Source organism: Aspergillus brasiliensis (genome assembly GCF_001889945.1).
Source record: "Aspergillus brasiliensis CBS 101740 unplaced genomic scaffold ASPBRscaffold_5, whole genome shotgun sequence".
NCBI classification, from domain to species: Eukaryota; Fungi; Ascomycota; class Eurotiomycetes; order Eurotiales; family Aspergillaceae; genus Aspergillus; species Aspergillus brasiliensis.
In genome coordinates, this window is record NW_027137446.1 from 2,007,830 (window position 1) to 2,026,918 (window position 19,089).

The 19,089-nt window shown below is 51.5% G+C and overlaps 7 protein-coding genes across 7 annotated transcripts; 3 read left to right on the forward strand and 4 right to left on the reverse strand.

Moving 5' to 3' along the window:
- Positions 1-180: 180 nt before the first annotated feature.
- Positions 181-5,403, reverse strand: ASPBRDRAFT_42762 (uncharacterized protein). The gene is made up of 3 exons (XM_067624865.1): positions 834-5,403; positions 592-780; positions 181-538 (listed from the first exon to the last, which is right to left on the reverse strand). The coding sequence occupies exons 1-3, from the start codon at positions 5,121-5,123 to the stop codon at positions 383-385; spliced, it is 4,635 nt and encodes a 1,544-aa protein (XP_067480231.1). The 5' UTR covers positions 5,124-5,403; the 3' UTR covers positions 181-382.
- A 485-nt stretch (positions 5,404-5,888) lies between these two features.
- ASPBRDRAFT_195623 (uncharacterized protein) lies at positions 5,889-6,455 on the forward strand (the record flags this gene model as incomplete). The annotated part of the gene is made up of 2 exons (XM_067620887.1): positions 5,889-5,905; positions 5,978-6,455. The coding sequence occupies 2 exons, from the start codon at positions 5,889-5,891 to the stop codon at positions 6,453-6,455; spliced, it is 495 nt and encodes a 164-aa protein (XP_067480232.1).
- Positions 6,456-7,361: 906 nt separating this feature from the next.
- On the reverse strand, positions 7,362-9,258 carry ASPBRDRAFT_561622 (chitin synthase export chaperone). The gene is made up of 7 exons (XM_067627505.1): positions 8,888-9,258; positions 8,775-8,810; positions 8,569-8,665; positions 8,426-8,513; positions 8,276-8,369; positions 7,889-8,222; positions 7,362-7,821 (listed from the first exon to the last, which is right to left on the reverse strand). The coding sequence occupies exons 1-7, from the start codon at positions 8,915-8,917 to the stop codon at positions 7,604-7,606; spliced, it is 897 nt and encodes a 298-aa protein (XP_067480233.1). The 5' UTR covers positions 8,918-9,258; the 3' UTR covers positions 7,362-7,603.
- Positions 9,259-9,803: 545 nt separating this feature from the next.
- On the reverse strand, positions 9,804-10,478 carry ASPBRDRAFT_673575 (uncharacterized protein; the record flags this gene model as incomplete). The annotated part of the gene is made up of 4 exons (XM_067628875.1): positions 9,804-10,045; positions 10,128-10,180; positions 10,267-10,396; positions 10,441-10,478. 4 exons carry the CDS (start codon positions 10,476-10,478, stop codon positions 9,982-9,984), a joined length of 285 nt encoding a protein of 94 aa, XP_067480234.1. The 3' UTR covers positions 9,804-9,981.
- Positions 10,479-10,594: 116 nt separating this feature from the next.
- Positions 10,595-11,323, forward strand: ASPBRDRAFT_561771 (uncharacterized protein). The gene has a single exon (XM_067627508.1). It carries the CDS (start codon positions 10,774-10,776, stop codon positions 11,143-11,145), a length of 372 nt encoding a protein of 123 aa, XP_067480235.1. The 5' UTR covers positions 10,595-10,773; the 3' UTR covers positions 11,146-11,323.
- Positions 11,142-15,197, reverse strand: ASPBRDRAFT_54756 (uncharacterized protein; the record flags this gene model as incomplete). Its single annotated transcript, XM_067627290.1, has 9 exons — positions 11,142-11,296; positions 11,370-11,481; positions 11,600-11,851; positions 11,946-12,097; positions 12,193-12,307; positions 13,272-13,489; positions 13,554-13,885; positions 13,939-14,964; positions 15,160-15,197. The coding sequence occupies 9 exons, from the start codon at positions 15,195-15,197 to the stop codon at positions 11,142-11,144; spliced, it is 2,400 nt and encodes a 799-aa protein (XP_067480236.1).
- A 908-nt stretch (positions 15,198-16,105) lies between these two features.
- ASPBRDRAFT_42768 (RING-type E3 ubiquitin transferase MAG2) lies at positions 16,106-19,067 on the forward strand. Its single transcript, XM_067624866.1, has 2 exons — positions 16,106-16,501; positions 16,819-19,067. Exons 1-2 carry the CDS (start codon positions 16,232-16,234, stop codon positions 18,745-18,747), a joined length of 2,199 nt encoding a protein of 732 aa, XP_067480237.1. The 5' UTR covers positions 16,106-16,231; the 3' UTR covers positions 18,748-19,067.
- Positions 19,068-19,089: the final 22 nt, after the last annotated feature.

Sequence of the window (19,089 nt, forward strand, 5' to 3'; positions counted from 1 at the left end):
TAAGCATGTCGTAGAGGCGTCATTTATTTAAAAAGGGGCGTTGCGTGGATGGGGGTAGTATAACTATCAAGTTGTGATCGAATGAATATGAGTACATCAGGTAGAGTAGCTACGGATGGGAAAGATAAGTAAATTACGTGGTGTGAGAGAGGATCATAGTATCTACTCCATCTACTAAGAAAAGCTCAATGCTAACCTCGTCATTCATAATATTAAGCTAAGATATTATCAAATCCATGACTGGCTCCATAAAACCAACCAACTATTCGCATCTCATATGCAAGTAAGCGGCGGCTAGACATTTCCGCGTTTACTCATCCAGGCATTATTTCATTAAAAACCAGGACGTAGACCACTTTTGTTTTGCAACTTCTTTTCGAAATCATCCCCGCAGAAGCCGGGCACGGCGCGACAAAGGCGCAATCTTGCGAATGATAGGGTCATGAGGCGAAGTCTCAGCAACAGACATGTACAATGCCTCCAACCGTTGGCTGAGGATGTCCATGATTCTAGGCACAAGCTCGCGGATATCCGGATCCTGATGTCTTGTCAGTATAGGTGCAATCCTTGAGGCCAGAAGGCTAAACATACCAACGGGTTGACCGTTTGCAGGACCACTTCCAGCCATGTCAGACGCTGCATGACGTTGGTCTGCAGTGATGAAGTCACGGCAACGCCAACAGACAGACCCACGATAGGCGAAAGACTGGTCAGGTAGGAGGGATTCAACCGCACGAACAGGTTGTCAAACAGATCAGCCTGCTGAGAGGATTGGAGCCACTACATCAAAGTTAGCAAAGTCCCTGTAACGATCTCATAGACAATATACGCACCTTGACCGAACCCTCTTCGTACCGACCTGCGTTGATCAACTCGGCAATTTCTTCCAATTCAACTCGCTCGGGAGTTCTCGTGTCGGTAACCGCAGGCGCAGCAGGTTGCTGCTGCTGCTGCTGCACTGGCTCCGGCTGGGCAACCGGGGATGCCAGGGCACGATTGAGCCTCAAAACTTCACCCTGAAGCTGGGTCTGTGCCGTCGCCATAGAGGAAACAGTCTCAGAGAGCTCTCGCACGAGGGAAGTGAGCTGGTCAATCTTGGCGGCATCATTCTGACGCTGTAGCTCATACTGCCTCGCCTGAGCCTGCATCTGCTTCTCCATAGAGCTGGCTACCTTCTCCGCAGACTGCGCAGCAACGTTCCGGATGGCAGGGGCAACGGTGTTGTGAACAGCCTTGGAGACCTCGCTCTCTACCTGGGACGCCAGCTTCTGGCCCACAGCATCTGACAAGACTCTCATCAAATCGGGGTGCTGAATGGCACGAGTGACGGCTTCAGGAAGGGCCTGGCGCAGTTCACGGGGCACAACCCCTCCGATCTGCTGCGAAATAACGGCATTGAGTTGCTTACCGACAGCGGCGGCCGTGATATCGCTCAAGGCAGGCACGACTTCAGTCTGAATGTTGCTCGACACAATGCGGGCCAGGTTCTTCTCCACATTGTCAGACAGGGTGCTAGAGACCAAGCGTAGAACTTGATCCTGCTTGGCTGCTGAGGCTGCATCCCAGCTACGTCGCTCTTCATCGAAGCGTTGATACAGTCCCTCCACCTCACGGCCAAGGCTCTTGCTGAACTCGGACGACACGGCACTCTGCAAGGTCTCCAGATGCTTATTCAGAACAGCCGCAGAGTCGACAGCCACAAGGCCAGGTGCAGAGGGCGCAGGGGTAGCAGAAGTCGAAATAGGAGTAGGCGCAATAGATGCCTTCTGTGCATCGCCGTTGGATTGTTCGCCGCTCATAGAAGTTTGAACAGAAGCAACAAAATCACCAGTGAGGGGCTCAGTTGCAGTTGCAGGCTCCTTGCCCTTGACGGATGGTTCGCTCGTGGGGGCGGCTGTCGCAGCACTCTTCTTCTTCTTCTTTTTATCGGCCTTGTCGGTGCTATTGGCAGTAGTAGCAGGCTCAGGCTGTTCTTGAGCGGGCTTCCTTGTCACCAGCTTCGTGGGTGACTGAGTACGCAGAGTGCTAGGACCAGCGGCGGCAGCGGCAGTAGCAGCCGTCTCCGTGTTCAATTCAGGGATCTTCTTGGCGATCTCCTTGACTGCAGGCTTGGTGGGCGTAGGGGCGGAATCACCGTTAACCGATGGCTCGTCCGCTACATACGTGGGGAAGGTCTGCAGCTCAGCAATGTCGATGAGGCCTTCTTCCAATGCATTGACCGGGCGGATGATTTTGTTGTCCGAGGTCCATCCCAGGTCTTCCTTCTTGATGTTCAAACATGTCACTCCGCGGGAGTGCATGACGTAAAGCTCGAACAAGCCACTCTCATCGCCAGCGCTCTTGGTGACAGGGAGAAGGTCCAAGCTGCGCAACTGTCCCTTCGAGGCGAAGGAGATCTCCCGGATACCACTCATGCAAGCAGTAGACTCCGGCTTGGGCAGGCTGCTATCCTTCTCGCCCGAGCGCTTGATGAAGGAAGCCTGCGACATAGCTTGCAAGTTGTACCGGGGGGCGGACAGGTGGACGAAGTAGATGGAGTTCCTGGTAGGATGTCCGACGACAATGATGCCGGACGCAGGGTGGTAGGCGACGCTGCAGATGGCGTCCGACTCGTTCTCATGGGGGAACTTGAGCTCCTGCACAGCCTTGCCCAGCCCAATATCCCAGAGCTGCAGGGTGTGGTTCTGCTTAAGACCCACCAGCACGTAACGAAGCGCCATCGACTTGACATACGGGCGCAGCTTGTCGATGAAGAGCACCGAAGTGGGCCACGACTTCTCGGTAGGGGAACCAGTGACAAAAGTGTTCAATGGGACCCGTACCTCAGCTGGACCAGGCCCAGCGGTAAAGAAGGCGGGATTGCTAATCGCCTCCCGAATGTCCCAGAAACGCAGTCGGCCAGTCTTGTCAAGAGAGGCAATAACAGTGTCATCGTCGCTGAACATGAAGTCCTTGCCGGCCTTGCCGGTCGAGATTTTCAGAGCACGCTCCTTGAAGAACTTCTCAGTGTTAACGACACGTTGAGGGCCTGCGACACCATAGTTCGGATTCATAGCGGCCTGTGGCGAAACGACGTAGATGTTCTTCCCGCGGCCAATGGCAAAGAAACCGGGATGGCGAGAGCTCCGTTTGGCCCGCGTTTTCAGCTGGCCGCCCGAAGTGTTCTCGTCTGAGGCCGGGAAAGGTGGGAAAATGAGGCTCTCGCTCTCAAGAGCGTCCAGTTCGAAAAGATCCTTATCAGCGCGTGAGATCAAAGCCCAGTAGACTGCACCGCTCACGCCGATACCAAGGAGCGCCTGCTCCTCGGTGCTGCGGCCAGTCACCGCCTGCGAAGTACAGACAGCAACGTTGAACACGCGGTCACGAGCAGAGCGGAACACCTGCTTGTCGCTTCCGTCGTCCTGGCGGATGATGCGCATGCCTCCATTCTTCGCCAATGCATAGACGATGTAGTCGGAAGTAGCGGACGTCAAAGAGCGATCAAGCTGATCGAAGTCCTTCTTGAGCCGGGCGATGTCCATGATGCCGTCATCTCGCAGAGTTGCAAGTTTCCCAGTGTGGGCCTTGACGATAATGGAGATGAAGGGCTTCAGAGGGAAATTGTGCACGGAGACGACACGCTCTTCCTCCTTCTCAGCACTGTCCTCCGCGCTCTCCCAGCTGTCGGCAAGCGCATCACCACTGCCACTCTGGGAAGTCTCCTTCGCAGCAGCGGCCGGGGCGGCGCCTTCGGTTTCTTCCTTCTCGATTTTGCTGGTGGCAGCTTCAGCCTCCTCCTTTGCGTCAGCCGCTGTCTCGCGGAGGTGAGAAGCGACAGACGAGATAACAGCCTGAGCGCTCTCTTCCTGAGCCGACGCGATCTCAGACACCTTCTGCTCCGCAGACTTGGAAGCAGCAGTATCCACCTCACGGCTGATTTCCTCCACAAGCCTGTCAACCACCTGAGTGACAGCCTCTTTCTGCTCCTCGGCTAGGGCGGGGGAAGTGGTGCGTTCATCCTCGGTGGTCTCCACGGGGTTGAGTGCCGGCGCGTCCTCAGCCTTTGTAACAATGCTGACCTTCTTGTTCTTCATGATCTCCACAGCTGGACTCTCACTCCGAGACTTGGGTTGGGGAGACTTGACACGAGGGGAGGCGGCAGCCAACTGCTCAAATGGATTGACGTAGGTGAACATCGACTCCTTTCCAGAAGGCCTGTCCAGTTTCCCAGACAAGGGCTCCTCCGAACGAGCAGTTGACTCCCCAACAACCGGACCAGATGGCTTCAGGATATTTCTCAACTCTGCCTCCGGCACAGGAGACTTGATGGGAGAGACAGTAGATGGAGACTGAGAGACAGGTCTCACAGGTCCCTCCGACACGTCCTGAGCGGGCTTAGGGCGGTTCAGCAAACGAAGCAACATCTCCTGAGTATTCTCTGCGGTCGGAGCAGCAGGAGAGGAACTCTCCGCCACACCGGGACTCGCAGCCGCAGCCCCAAGCTGACCAGGGTGAGTACCCGCCGGTCTAACAGGTGGGGCAGTGGATTGACCCTGTCCGAAGAGCGACGCGACGAGGTCGGACGCAGAAATGTTCCTCGCATGGCCCGAAGACGCCTCCTCCGGAGCAGCAGCACGCGCCTGAGGGTATTTAGGCTGATCAATCCCAGCCACCACCGGCTGCTGCTGATGCTGTTGCTGCTGAGCAGGATCGGTCGGGGGCTGGTTGAACTTGAGAAGGTTCAACAGATTGACAGCACGGTCGGGGTTTTGCGGCAAGGGCTGATGATGCGGCTGCCGCTGCTGCTGGGGATAAATGTCGGCACGCGGAGTGGAAATGTTGGGACTAAGAATATCCGAGCCATGATGAGGCGGAGTATTGACGGGCGACGGACTATGGATATTCGACGAGACGGAAGGATGGCGGTAGCCGTGGTGGTGGTGGAGGTGTTGAGGGTGAGGGTAGCTCTGGCCGTCATAGGGCGGCTGGAACTGCTGCTGCTGCTGCTGGCGGTAAGCAGGCTGGTACTGGCCGGGGTGGTGCTGCTGCTGCTGCATGGGAGCATCATGAGCAGGGGTGCCCGATGGCGAGGGACGCGGCCTGATACTCGCCAGGAGGGCCTGAAGATCATTGGGGGTGGACATTTCTGTCACTCGCCAGGTGGATGAGGCGACCTCCAAACGAAATCCAAGCTCCAAGGGAAGTGCGAGGCAAGCTCTCTTTCGAGAGTCAACAAGCGAGGTAAAGGAAAGAGAACGCGAGAAAAACGAGCAGGAAGACTCGCGCAGGAGAAAAAGGGAGGAAAAAAAGGAATGCAGGCAGAACAGCAAGAAGACCAAAAGGACGGACTATAGTACACGAACGAAGGGGGAAAGGGGAAGAAGAGAAGGAAGAAAGGGAAAGAGAAGAGAAGGAGAAGAAAGCTCGGCGAAGAGCGAGTCGAAGCGAGAAGCGGAAGAAATGAACGGCGGAGAGGCAAGGTTTTTGTGGCTGGTGGGTTTGGCAGGCGGATGTGGCTGATGCTTTCGCTCGTACTGTCACTGTCAGGTATGGTATAGGAAAGGAAAGGAAGAGGAAGAAGGGAAAGAATCATGAACCATCAACATTATCATCATCATCAAGAAGAAGAATTATTCAACAGCATCACTTCCACTTCTAATTCACCCTATCATTTTAGTCCAGATAGTAGTACTCAATTCACTAGATTTCCCTCATCTCCGAGGTGCCTCTACTTAGGATCTTACCCGGTTCCTTCCCTCGCCACCAATTCACCGTCCTGTCACCGCGCCAGAGACCCTCAACCAAACCACTTTATCGTCGATCGACATCATTGCCGAATACCTCACCAACCACTATCTAACCACCATTAACATCACCGTCACCACCACCACAAACCCACGACCGGCACCATGTTCTGTCTACGGAGGTAAGCAAATCACCTCTACCTCACGGATCTCCCAAGATCATACATACTAATCAATACAATGAATGATAATAGCTGGCTTCCCCTCCTCTTTATCCCAACGAACGCCTCTCCCCTCTTCATCATCTCCTTCGTCACCCTAACCTACATCCTCCACCGTCCCTGCATCTACTGCTCCGCGTTACTTCTCATCCTCTTCATCTCCTCCTGCCACTGGTCCGACAAATGTTTCTTCGATCTCCGCGGTGACTGGTTCTCTCCGCGCTACTCAACAACCACATCCTTAGACACCACAACAAGTACATCCATCAACGACACCCTCGCCAGCTACGTCTTCGAAACCGTCAACAGTACCACCAAGGCCCTCGCCGGCGCCGTCGTCGAAGAAGCGCAACGCAGACTCGCTCTGAATGGAACATTAGCCGCGTCGTCGACGACAACGACGACTTCCGCGCAAGATGAGTGGACGGGTATTGGGCTGGAGTGGTTGAGGAGTCTTTTGGGGAGGAGGGAATGGACGTTGCCCTGTGTGGATGTCAAGGTGAGGTTGTAAATTAGGGGGGTTGAGAGTTTCGCTTTATTTATATACTTTATTCGGGGGAAAAGAGAGGGAATGGTGTGATGTGATTTGGGGGTGGTTTAGATATATATGTTTAGTTTTATTTGGTGAGGACCTTTCTATTCTCCTTTCGTGTCCTGGTTCTCTTCATTTCTCTTTTTTATTGTCTGGTTCTTCGCTGAAGAGAACGGTATTCGCAATGTTGTATATGGTCTGGATGTGTTTATCTTCTTACATCACTCCACCTCCATCCCTCTCCTCTGCCCCGTCTTGCACACACACACACACACACACACACTTTCTCTCTTTCCTGATTTCCCCGTGATTCAAGTTCAAAGTCGAGGTTGAGGTCGATATAAACATAGAGAAGTCGCGGTGGACTTGCAGCTAGCTGCATACATGATGCATATTATATATGTCTCATCGAAGAAAAGTCCTGGTCTGGAGGGGGCTCGTGGGGAAATTCTCCGCGTGTAACCTGCGGGAGTTTATGTACATAACTACTATTATCTTCTTTTTTTGTCCTGTCCTTCCTGAAATGTGTTGTCACTGCCGATAGTACAGCGCGTGTATTTATTACCATTACTATCTTAATGCTGCCGTATAAGGTATTAGAGAAGTTCTCCTGTAGCAATTCTTGGGGTATAGATAGTATCATATCGCCCGTCTTTGCACCCGAGTTCTGGTATGTAGTACTGCAGATGGCGAGATTCCGAGGCCATGCGCCTCATCATTTGGTAAAGAAAGTAAACGTCATCGTACTAATTACAATGCAAATAGGTATCTAGCTGGAAGCAAGAGATTAGAACCAAAGATAGGTAGGTACCGGCTGCGATCATACACTCGTCAACAGGGCAAGTAGATCACATCCCACAGTAGATAAGAATCAGTCATAGTCAAAGCATAAAACCACACCACGTCGCATCAAAAACATCATAAAACGTTAAAAGGTATCACAAAAGATGGCGAGAACATAGCCCGTCGTAAACTCCGTGGACGCGTCGAGTATGCGAAGAGCAAAGGGCGGGTATCGAAGCACCGATGTGCAAGGATCGTAGAGAAGTAATATAAACAATTCGGATATAAGGGGAGGGAGTGAGGGGCGTATTAATGGGGGGTAGGTGTTTTCCACGCTGAGTGCTCTAATGGTATGCACCCCCGGTTGTAATCGGCATAGGCCAGTCGTCTTCAGTGATGCTGCTCCAAAAGCTCCATACCGTACCAACTGCCAAAAGTGTGAACAGTGTCTCAAACAATGCGCCGTTGATCTTGCTGTTAGAGGCCTGGCAGAGGTGAACGCTAATCACGTATTCGAAGATTTGTCCGATGGCGAATAACAGGCCGGCAGCAGTTAGGTAGACTATTAGACAGGTTAGGGGAGCCAGATCCAACACAGGAAGATCATTCAAAACGGGTTGTAAACGTACTCATCGGTCGAACTTCGCCCAAGATCCGAAGAACTAGGATAGTCTCTAACACGTAGAACGCGACGAGGCAGATGAGAGGAAAGAGTTGATACAACACATAGAGGGCGATGTTGCGATAATTGTTTGCCTCCGTCGTCGCGAATTCACCAGTCCAGTCGAAAGCCGTATCCAGGGCAATATAGCCGGTACCGATAAAGAGAACCAGGGCGGAGGCGAGAATAAGACCGATTGAGGCCGGGGTACCGTCGTCGAGGAATTGATAGCCGACCACTGCATTCAGAAAGAGAATCCAGCACGTTGCGGTAATTGCAGCTACATGTGCAGCCGAGAAGCCCTATGCATGTTGATTAGACACAGCAAATCCTTGTGAGGAGTCGCGCGACTAACCTTGCGCACTGCTGCATCCAGAGGAAAGCCGCCCACAGAGAAGATCTCGCAGATTTCGACGACGATAAATGCCAGCAAGAATATTTGCATTTCCCTATTCCGATCAGCATCTCCTCTCTTTCTTCCCTTGTCCGATCATTTGTTGCATACCTCCTTCCGACTGCCGCCCGTTTGCGATCCGACCTAAATAGTAGGAATAGCGATACTAGGATAGAAATGAACGCGAGAAGAATAGAGCCTGCTTAGATTAGCGCCTTGAAGTCTACCATGAGCATGTCCGGGGTATGTCATACCTAGGTTGCTGAGGTAGCGATTATCGCTGAGCTCGATACCGTGAAGCGGGCATCCTCCGTATGCTTCATTAGGGGGTTGGTTGTTGGAGACAAAGAGCTATCGGAAGCACATGGTCAGCCACATGGAATGTATCAATTGAGTATTGACAGCCGATGACAGAAACAGAAAAGGAAACTGGGGATAAAGTAAAATGAGGAAAACGTACATTGCAGACGGGCAGTGTGGAATCTCGACAAAAGTCCTGCACATGCAGATCATTCACGGTCAGCCTCTTCGATATACTGGCAGATGCCAACGATAGATCAATCGCAAACCCACGTTGAAATTGCCAAACTGTGTCGAACCCATGGCTAAAGAGGCACGAAGCGCGACACCATGCAACAAAGGTCACGGAGAGTAGGCGTGGTCAGATGGTGGTGGTGGTGGTGGTGACGGTGAACAATTCGATCGAGTTCGGCGGACCCACGTCGGTCACGATGGCTCCGCTGCAGATCTGGAATGTGGGAACAAAAGGGCACCAATTATGATTACACAGTAGGGCGATAAGGAACAATAAGAATTAATTCTTAACAGGGTGGGAGGTCTCGCATGAGAATAACGGGGGGAAGAACGGGGCCAACAGGGGGGGAGAGAGAGAGAGGCTGGACAGGAAAAGGGAAAGGAAGACAGGAAGAGAGACCAGGAGAGGGAGGGCCTGAGAGGCCGGGTTCACAATTCAACGTGCAGTCGGACAATTGAAAGAAAGCGGGAAAAGATGGAGCGAGTTGATCGGGAGATTGGAAGACTTGAGGAGCCGGAAGGCGGGAAAGGAAGAGTAGATAATTATCAGCAATTCGAGGGAGACGGATGTGTGAGGTGAGCCAAAGAACCGTAAAAGCGATAATCTCAAACACCGGCGCAAGTGGATGTTCTGTAGGGCCGAGTGGGTATGTGTAGTATTTTAGTACGTATGTGGGGGGACGGGAAACAGCAGTGCCGAATTATCGAATAAGTAACGAAGTCATACACAGGATAGACGACTGTGTAAGAGGATGAACGATTGGGATGCGAATAGAGAGAAAGAGAGAAGACAGAGACAACGGAGTGAGGAGGGGAAGCAGAACGAGAAGGAGAAGAAGATGCTGAGCCACGCTGTTCGGGCGAAAAGCGTCGGAAGAAAGAGTAAGAGAGAGAGAGGGAGAGAGAAAGGAAGAAGGGGAGGGGAAATGATGGAGAGATAATAACTAGTACAGCAAGTGAGGTTAGTGTCTAGTCTAGTCTAAAGTCCACACGAGATGGCTTTGCTGTGCTGGAAATCAGAGCGTCCAGGAATGATGGAATTAGTTCCAGTTTGGCGCGGGTTAGCGTTGAATGGAAGATCTTTCGGCTCACGATGATAGGCAGCGCGAGTGCATCCCACCAGCCAGTCTAACTCAGCTAAGACCCAGAGGGAAGAAGGCCCGTTGCGCGACGCCATCCACAGCCAACGAATGGCCCCTAAATAAGGCATTGTCCGTCCAAAACCCTGCAGCTAAAGCACAGCAGATCCAGGAACCAGATAGGCTGAGGCGGGAATTACTTCATGCGGCTGGTAGAGTCTGAAGTTGTGAACAGAGACAGCGCCTTGGCTATCTATGCCTATACTAACCAACTAACAAACAAAACCATTCATTGAACACTACACAACCCCCTGGTTTTGATTTCATCAAAGTTTGAACCCCCTGTGGAAAACATATCCAGAGCTGCCCTTCAGTACCATGGATCATGTTCTTCATTTCGCCATCCATGGCTCGGGCTGTCCTGAGGTTTTCTCCATTTTCTATTCTGGTTCCGCCCTCAACCCGCGTCCTAGTCTTGTCATGAATCATGGCAAGAACTCGCTACATACTTACGTACTGTCCGGGCTAAGAATAGCAGTGACAGGCAACATTTTCTGGGGCTTGATCGATCTTGCATGAAATCCGGATGTGAAGTGCCGCTGCGATCTTCTTCCATCCTTCTTCTACTGTAGTATGATGTGTCTTACCCGCGCGGTTCCTTGGCCGAATGACGCCTGCAGGGCCCCCCAGCCACACTCACCACTGTCGGTCAGCATGATCCAAAAACTTTTGCTTCCCGGAAACTACTATTTAATGCTGGCGCTCAATTGCATAGCATTTTCGTGTTCTCTGTAGTAACATGCATGTACCGCTCAACTACTAAATCTCACCCATCTCATTCGTCCTATGGAGGCTCTCAGCCACTGTGTGCGCCCCGCTGGTCCCCTCGGAAGGGGCCATCAGCCAGAGGATGTATCTTTCATCTGTCTGCTCGCCCTTGCATCCATCCATACCTTACCTGTGGCATATCCAATCGATCATACTACAAAGGAAAAGTCCAAAGGGAGGTTCAGAGGGAGGTTCAGAGAGCAACATTGCCCTTGTAAGATAGTAGGAAAGACTCCTCTGCAGGACGGAGAATGCCGTCTATGCCATACATGGTGGCCAGATGATGAAGTCGTCACACCGATTCAATTTTCCGATATATCGTCGTTGCCTATTGATACTATCATCCACCCACCCACCTACTGCACAGAGTCCGCAGATCGCATCCTCTAGCACACGTCTTCAATCTTCAACTCCTTCCCATCATGCTCTCCCAGATCCAGCTTCAGCGTCCGCCCGAACAACTCCAGCAACATCTCAAAGCACACCTTGGTAATGGCAGGGTCATACCGTCCCTTGCTGAGCTCATCGCGAATAAAGGCATCTATTGAACCCTTGTCAGCACAACCCTTCTAGTACTTCCCCCTTCCTAAACAGGAAACCAATGGAGAACCTACGTTGAGCCCAAGCCACCTCGTAAAAGCTGAACAAGACTCCCTTGTCATGAAGGGTCTTGCGGATCAAATCCCTTCCCTCGGGCGGAACATGGGTATCATTCTTTCCAAAGATCTGCGACAACACACACGAACAATCCTCCCCGTTAGCACTTTCATTCCCTCACGCCGCGTGCAAAGCGGACTGAAAATCAAATGGGAAGGAAAGGGAAGGGAAGGGGATCCTATCTCACCATGAGCATCTCGCCCTTGATATCCCCCGCCCGGGCCAAACTGTCATCACTCTTCCCCAGCCCCAACGTCTTACTATGGATGTCCGTGGCAAAGTAGCACACCGCCGCTTTCACGCGGCTGTCCAACGCGCAGCGATACGCCAGATGTCCACCAAGGCACATACCCGTCGCACCTACACGGCCATTGCACGTGGGAAGTGACAGAAGATAGTCGACGCACAATGAGGCGTCCTCATCGTAAGCCGCGATTTTCTATCATAAAAAAAATCCCTCAGCATGGCCTTTTCCATGTTTCACCAGAATTCACACTGTAAACAGAATGACAGGCGTAAGTTAAGTTACTCACCTTACTAATCTTCCACTGATTCCCCTTATCCGTATCCTCAGCATCATACTTCAACGGCTCCGGGCCCGTGAACTCATGATAGCTCGAAGGCGCCGCGCAGATATATCCCTGACCGGCGATTTGGCGAGCAAATCGCGCGACGGGGCCAGTGACTATATGTATAGGTATTTATCAATAAATAACACCTTCTCTCATCATAGGAAATCTTCCTATTTCTAGTACTTGAGAGATCAAGTTCACAACCTACCTTGGTAGATTTCACTAAACACAACTACACCAGGGAACCGCGCCTTAGGATACCCGGGAATAGTAGGGTGAAAGACGTAAATACCTGGATTGGGGAACCGAATCAGCAATGACCACTTGAATGATATGTTTTAAGAGTGCCTTAGTATGTAGTAGTAGCTACTGGTGGGCAATAAGTAAATCTCGAAAAAGAGAAAAATTGAACCTATCAATGGATAACATACGCATAGTTCCACTGCCGTCCGCCTTGGTCGGCACGTCATGGAAGGATTCCTGGATCAACATGGTGGCTCAGGGTGGGGAATTGTCGTAGATAGGGAGTAATAATGATTTGTTCAATGTCTAGGGGGGCTCAGGGCAAGCACCAGATCGACAATTGAAGCGTTCTATCCCGAATAGAGCGTTATGGAGGGGCTTAGTTGTTGTTGGGACTGATACTTTGCGATAAGATTCCCGGAAATGGAGGGGTAGTCATGTGATTTTGGTGTTGGGGGGAAGGTATTGAGAACACAATGTTGAAATCTACCGTTGCATTAATAATAAAATTTAGTGGAGTGTAAAATGTACTTTTTTTGAGATACAGATTGATGATAGGATAGCGGTCTGGTATTAACTAGGATACATTGATGTGCATGGTACCCATGGTTGCGATTAGCCTCGGGGATACATGAAAGGAGAAGCAAAAGGAGCCGAATGGAAAGGAAAATAAGAAGAACAATCTAATAATGTACATGGAATGTTCATAATTTTGATAGAGAAAGGTAAAATGCAACAATCGAGGGAATATCCTCATGCAGAACTACAATCAAGACATAATGCATGTACTCCGGCGTACTCAAGCCACATGGCTCGAGTGTATTGACCGAGCAAATCAAAGAGATTACAACCAGATATGATAAAATAAAACAAAGCAGTGAAGCTTATGAATGGCAAGGCCCTACCTGCAGCCCTGACTAGGAGACGTAGAATCCCTGAAGTCCGCTGTGAGGGTTGGGCTGGTGCATCGAGACGCTTAGAACACATACTAGCCATAGATGTCAGCTTTTGGTCTACATCATCATCACTAAGCAGTTCACTTACCGGAATGAACAGGTAAGGAACCTGTCTCTCGTACTCCCTCCAGGCCTCGCCGTACTTGTTCCGGCAACGCTCGATATCGCGCATCGCACGGTGGGTGATCATGCAGGCGAAGAACAGAGGATAGAACCAAGGGAATGGGCTGTTGAACCCAGTAATGAGGCCCCAGTTGAGGGCAAAGTACAGGTCACAGGTGTAGTGGATCTTGCGAGCCTTGCCATCTGCAGAATATCGAGTTTAGCGCAATGTATGACGTGAAAGGTAAACGTTGAGAGGGGCACTTACACCAGCCGTCGACGAGGATCTTTGACCCATCCTCAGCCGTGATAGTCTTGGGGTTCTTCAGCGTCTGCCAAGGCAGCTGAGGGAAAGTGCTGCGAAACACCATGGTTCCACGCTCTTGTTGGCGGTAACGGTTCTTCTGGCTATTGGTCGTATCCCACACCCAGTACACGAAGAGGTAGGCGACGTAGAGGAATGTGAGGAAGTAGCGGTTCCAGTGGTACGTGGCCGGGTCGTGGTTGGCCAGGTAGATTGTGCAGTGACAGTAGCTCAAGGGAACACCGGCGAGGTTCCAGAAGATCAGCATGAAACCCCATTTCTCGTAGTACATATCCCTACAAACTAATCAGACTGTGACACGCTGTCGCAGGTTTCGGGAAGTACTTACCAAGTGGACACAATGCACTCTTCACCCTTAGAGCAGGCGTTCGCGTACAGAAAGTGCGCCATGAGAAGGAAGCCAACTTCTCCAGAGACGTAGCCATAGACTTCATACTGTCTGGCCGCGGCACCCAAGGTAACAAAGAGCAGGATATACCAAGGAAGGCGAACTTCAAAGAACATCTTGAAGTCCAAAATCCCAAACATTCTGGGGTTGAGCTCGGCACCCATGAAGAAATCGTAGACATGGTGCCCGGTCATGCGATGTTGCGCCCCGCGTGCCAATGCCGAAAAGTAGGCCACGAAAGCAACAAGGAATCCAGAGAGGATAGCGACGCTCATGAGAGGGCCGAACTCGTCAATGATAGTATACAGCTTGAAGATACCAGTCACATGAAGCAAGGTGGCCAGTGCGATAGTGGTGTAGAAGGACCAAACAGCAGAGCAGTAGTATGGCAGCTGCTTGCCTCCCAAGTGCGGCAGAGGACGACCCATCACCGTAATACCCGGGAGAAGGAGGTAGCAGATGCCCTCGAAGATGAAGAACACCCAGTAGATCGTCCAAGCCTTGAGAGACGGGAACGCACCTTCGTATACCAGGTGTCCCAAATGCGCGAAGAAGTCCGACATACTTTGTCCTTCGGCGGGGCGAGGAAACTTGCCATCGTAGTAGGTGGCACCAATCCACATGTAGTACATCAGTAGCGGAAATCCGATCATCATGGACGCTACACCGAAGGAGCCACCAAATTCAAAGTGGCCACTGTAGTCGACTTTGGGGTCTTTCCCCTCTTCCCACCCATCCACAATGCGAGCCTTCTTGACATCAGAACCTTCGGTGTGACCATTGGTCGCAAATGGCCTTGATTCTTCCTCCACAGGTTCAGTCTTGATCTTGACAGAAGTGCGTCTCCGGGTTGTCGACTTCGATCCGTCAGCTGTTGAGTCGGAAGGCTCCTCTGACAGTCTGGCACTGCTGCTGCGGGTTACTCGGCGGCCAGGTGTCTCGATGAAGCCGGGCCGCTCCATTTTCCTAGAGAGATTGATCGACTGGTAAGCTAAAGACGAATACATCAAGCAGAAGGCAAGGCTCGCAAGCGAAGCGCGATTGTGGTTGACCGAAGGGAAGGTAATTCACGACTGGGGTTCCTCACTCGGTCCCTGGTCCATCGTGCCTTCTCGTTCCTCCCATGAACTCTCACTCCCCTTGCGCGGCTGAGTGACTTACTTTGGGGTTTTCCCCGTTTGGGATCGAGTGACGGTCATTGTGTGCTGACCATAAGAGGCCTCAGGCCAAGGGTTCTATAATTGTTCGAGTATAAGTGGAGAGAAGAATGGGCGCAATTGACGCGAGAAGAAGGTTAGGGAGATGAGGGAGAATCTTTAGGCGGTCGCAAGGAAGAACAACAACAACATTCAGATGGGGATGGCACTAAAAGGGAGTGGGTGCGTTGCCCGCTGCGGCAGGATCATCGGCCCTGGAGCTTGTTACCGCAACCAACGACTCCCGTGGAGGGCTTGTACAATCCCACAATAATGAAAGGGGCAAAGGGTCCAACATAAAGCACGGACTATCATAGGCGAACAGATTGATTGATCAATAACTGCGCAGTACTAAGTAACTACTACTAGTTACACAGTAGGGGTCATGGCCCGCTGGCACCATCCATAATTTTACCAACAGAACAGACAGGAAGAGCAGCATTTTAGTATTAGCAACATAGTCATCAATTGATCCCACATATAGCTACATGCATTATTTGAGACGAGTCCAGCAATACTTGTATGAATATCATCATGATTTGGTAAATAGGGGTGTCAATAGGGTGTGGCAGATACGTGTGCTTTGGCGGAAGAGCTGTGGGTATATCTACTTCTCGTACGGAGTACACGGTACGAACATGGTACGGAGTATCGAGTGAAACCCGTGCCTTAATCGCCTGCCGTACAGCACGTGCCTGAGGCTCCGGTCGGCCGCCAAGGCATGACATACTCGCCCCTCCCTCAATCTGTCTCTCCTCTTCCGCTCTGCCTCTGCCTCTGCTAATTTACACAGTAGGGGAAGCTTCAGGGTTCTGGTGCTTCTCCTCTCCTGGTGCTGCCCTTGGGGCTTTTGTAGCCCTTCTCTTTAAATTCATTGTTTAAAGTTTTCTTGCTCAATTACAACCCCCTACCTCCCTCAGTGGGAGGCTGTACCGCAACTCTAGTCATATCTCCGCAATTTCCTTCATAACTGCTTTTTTCTGACCCCGCCATACAAAGGTACTTTCACGCCTTTACCTTTAAGGGCAGAGTGAATAATGTCGGGCAATCCTAGTCAGATCCCTACCACATCTATGAAAGCGGTGAACATTCCAAGTCAGCCAGCCTCTGCGACATTTACTCCATCGTCATTCGATAGCGGCTCTCCGCGGTCTCAGCGGCGCCCGGGAGGTTCTGGCAGCTTTGGAGCTGGATTGACATCTCAGGCTAGGAACTCTGGCACTCCTAGGAACAACCAGGCTCTCAGGAATCAGCATAAACGACAGAGGCGCCCTAGGTTGCTAGATGATGAGGATTATAGCGAATCGGTACGTGTCTCGAAGTCTAGGGAGCGGCTACAGCTACACGATCCTCCCTCGAGCCACACTATACTGCCATACTTCCCTCCCTTGTCTCAGCCCTACCTCATGCTCTTTGTGATGCCTTATGCGCAGAGCCTTAGGAAGCCTCCTTGAGATCCTCTGGATATCATATACGCGAAGGGCTTACATAAGATACTCGAGGGGCCTGCGCATGCAAGATGATCTGGGGGTTGTAGAAGTGGGAACAGTGTGGCTGCAATCACTCACTAGGACTATCATCATGGCTTTTCTGGATCTGTTCACTGACCTGTCTGTCTCCCCAGGCCATCATGAGATCCACGACCAGTCGCAAAGGACAGACGTCCATCACTCATCTGATGAACTTCTCCCTCCCCCCTCGTCCTCAGTACCATCCTCCGCCCCGTAATACTCGCCGCTATACGTCTTGGGGTCCGGGTTCTGGCTACCATGTCATGGACAAATCCCGCTACGTCCATGCCAACTATCGCTTTATCGTGACACCGAATCGCAACTATCACGCACAAGCGGCCAATGCTGATGTCCACCTAGACTGGGATTCAGTCATGCAGGTCTTGGTATCCGCGCAGACACAGTCAGCCAGTTGCCCCATTTGTCTGTCCACGCCGGTAGCGCCGCGAATGGCTCGTTGTGGTCACATATTCTGCCTTCCTTGTTTGATTCGTTACATGCATTCGACTGAGGAGGAAAACCCGGTTCCCGAGAAGAAGCCACGATGGAAGAAGTGTCCCATTTGTTGGGACTCCGTATACATTTCGGAAACTCGGCCTGTGCGATGGTTTCGTGGCCAAGAAGGGGACCTCCCATTCGAGGGGGGTGATGTCGTGCTAAGGCTTGTGAAACGGGAGCCCGGAAGCACTTTAGCACTGCCACGGGATGGAGCTGAGGCTATTGCGCCAGATGAGGATGTTCCATGGTACCATGTTGCGGAAGTGGCAGACTACGCGCGTATAATGAAAGGAGGTGAAGACTATATGAAAGAACAATATGACATTGAGATTGATGAGCTCCGCAGGCAGGAGCTCGAGGATGAGCTTCTATTTGGGGATGATACTACTTGGACACGGAAGGCAGTCGCAGCGATTGCAGATGCCAAATCCAAGATAGAAGGTATAGGGAACCCACCGGAGGTTGTGCGACAGTCTGCCCCAAGCCAGGAGCCAAAAGAGCCTGTCGCCGCACACTCACCACCAGAGGAAGTTGCTGCTATGTACGCATCGCAGCATGCAATCAAGTCGGGCCAAAGTTCGTCTGCGGAATCCATTCCCGCGTCGGATACAGGGCCCGGTTCGGCCTCCACCCCGGAGACGTCCAACGATGTGGATCGTACAACCGAGGCTTTGGGACAGGTTGACCTGAATGCCACTTCTGCCCTAAAAAAGAAAAAGAGGGATCCCGGACAAGGCAGAAACAACGTGCCCTCAAAGCGAGGCCCTACGACATCTGACCATGCGTTCTTCTTCTACCAAGCTCTACCTCAATTCTATCTTTCGCCCTTGGATATCCGCATCTTGAAAGCTGCATTTGGTGACTATTCTTCTTTCCCGGCCACCATTCTGCCCAGAGTTGAGCGTATTTCGAGCGGTCATATCGTGGATGACGAGCTACGCAAACGAGTCAAGTATCTCAGCCACCTTCCGCAAGGTTGTGAGGTGAATTTTCTCGAGTGTGATTGGAGAGATGTAGTCGTGCCGGAGGTGTTAGAGACTTTCAAGTCAGAAACTGAAAAGAGACGGAAGCGCAATAAAGAGAAAGAGGTGCGAGAAGAGAAGGATCGCATTCGCGCGGAGAAGGAAGAGGATGAAAAGCGCTGGGCAGCAGCGCGCCGGAAGAGGCCTAGCATTGGGGCCGTTGAAGAACCTCCCTTCTCCGAACGCGATTTTCAGCCATTATCGGGCTCTGCTGGCGAGCCTTCTGGCTTTGATATGGGATCTTCCTCTACATCCCCTCCTCCTCCCTCCTCAAGTCCCCCCGGATCTCGTACAGTGTGGGGAACAGTTGCCCCTCCGACACTAGCAGCTCCGTCGAGCTCCCAAGGCCCTGCCGATGGCTGGCTGCAGGGCTGGGAGGAGGAGCTGTGGGCCCAGCAAGAAAGAGAGCTCATGGCACAGTCGGCTGCTGAGGCAAACACTCCGGCCTCTTCCTCTGGCGGGAAAAAGAAGAAGAATAAGAAGATTACACTCATGTCGACCAATATTCAAAGAGGGGCGTAGAAGGTGCAACTATCTGTGCGTCTTCATCCATCAGATTCTCGCGATATACTTTGTCGTTTACAATTTTTTTTATTTATACGGTCGTTTGTGGATTTTCTCAACTATACTTACGAATATTATGTTATAATCATGTGTGGGGAGGTTGTTTGCAGATACATTCTGGGAAGAGCATGGGTCAGGAGTCGAAAGTGTTTTTCTACGGAATTTGATGATGGCTACATATGTGTACCAATTACAACAACTAGATAAAAATGATAAACAGCTAGATAGAGGAACCTCTTTCGTTGGACTCTTTGACGGTCACCACGCGTCGTTCCAGATAGAAGGTGCTAGTAACTTAGC

Excerpts from the sequence above, each read along its gene's own strand:
- ASPBRDRAFT_42768 (XM_067624866.1), top strand. The coding sequence starts at position 16,232 with ATGTCGGGCAATCCTAGTCAGATCCCTACCACATCTATGAAAGCGGTG. Across the intron at positions 16,502-16,818 it reads ATGAGGATTATAGCGAATCG|GCCATCATGAGATCCACGAC; the intron begins GTACGTGTCTCG and ends CTGTCTCCCCAG.
- ASPBRDRAFT_561771 (XM_067627508.1), top strand. The coding sequence starts at position 10,774 with ATGGAGGCTCTCAGCCACTGTGTGCGCCCCGCTGGTCCCCTCGGAAGG.
- ASPBRDRAFT_42762 (XM_067624865.1), bottom strand. The coding sequence starts at position 5,123 with ATGTCCACCCCCAATGATCTTCAGGCCCTCCTGGCGAGTATCAGGCCG. Across the intron at positions 781-833 it reads ACGAAGAGGGTTCGGTCAAG|TGGCTCCAATCCTCTCAGCA; the intron begins GTGCGTATATTG and ends ACTTTGATGTAG. Across the intron at positions 539-591 it reads TGCAAACGGTCAACCCGTTG|GATCCGGATATCCGCGAGCT; the intron begins GTATGTTTAGCC and ends ACAAGACATCAG.
- ASPBRDRAFT_561622 (XM_067627505.1), bottom strand. The coding sequence starts at position 8,917 with ATGGGTTCGACACAGTTTGGCAATTTCAAC. Across the intron at positions 8,811-8,887 it reads CACAGTTTGGCAATTTCAAC|GACTTTTGTCGAGATTCCAC; the intron begins GTGGGTTTGCGA and ends CTGCATGTGCAG. Across the intron at positions 8,223-8,275 it reads TGGATGCAGCAGTGCGCAAG|GGCTTCTCGGCTGCACATGT; the intron begins GTTAGTCGCGCG and ends CAACATGCATAG.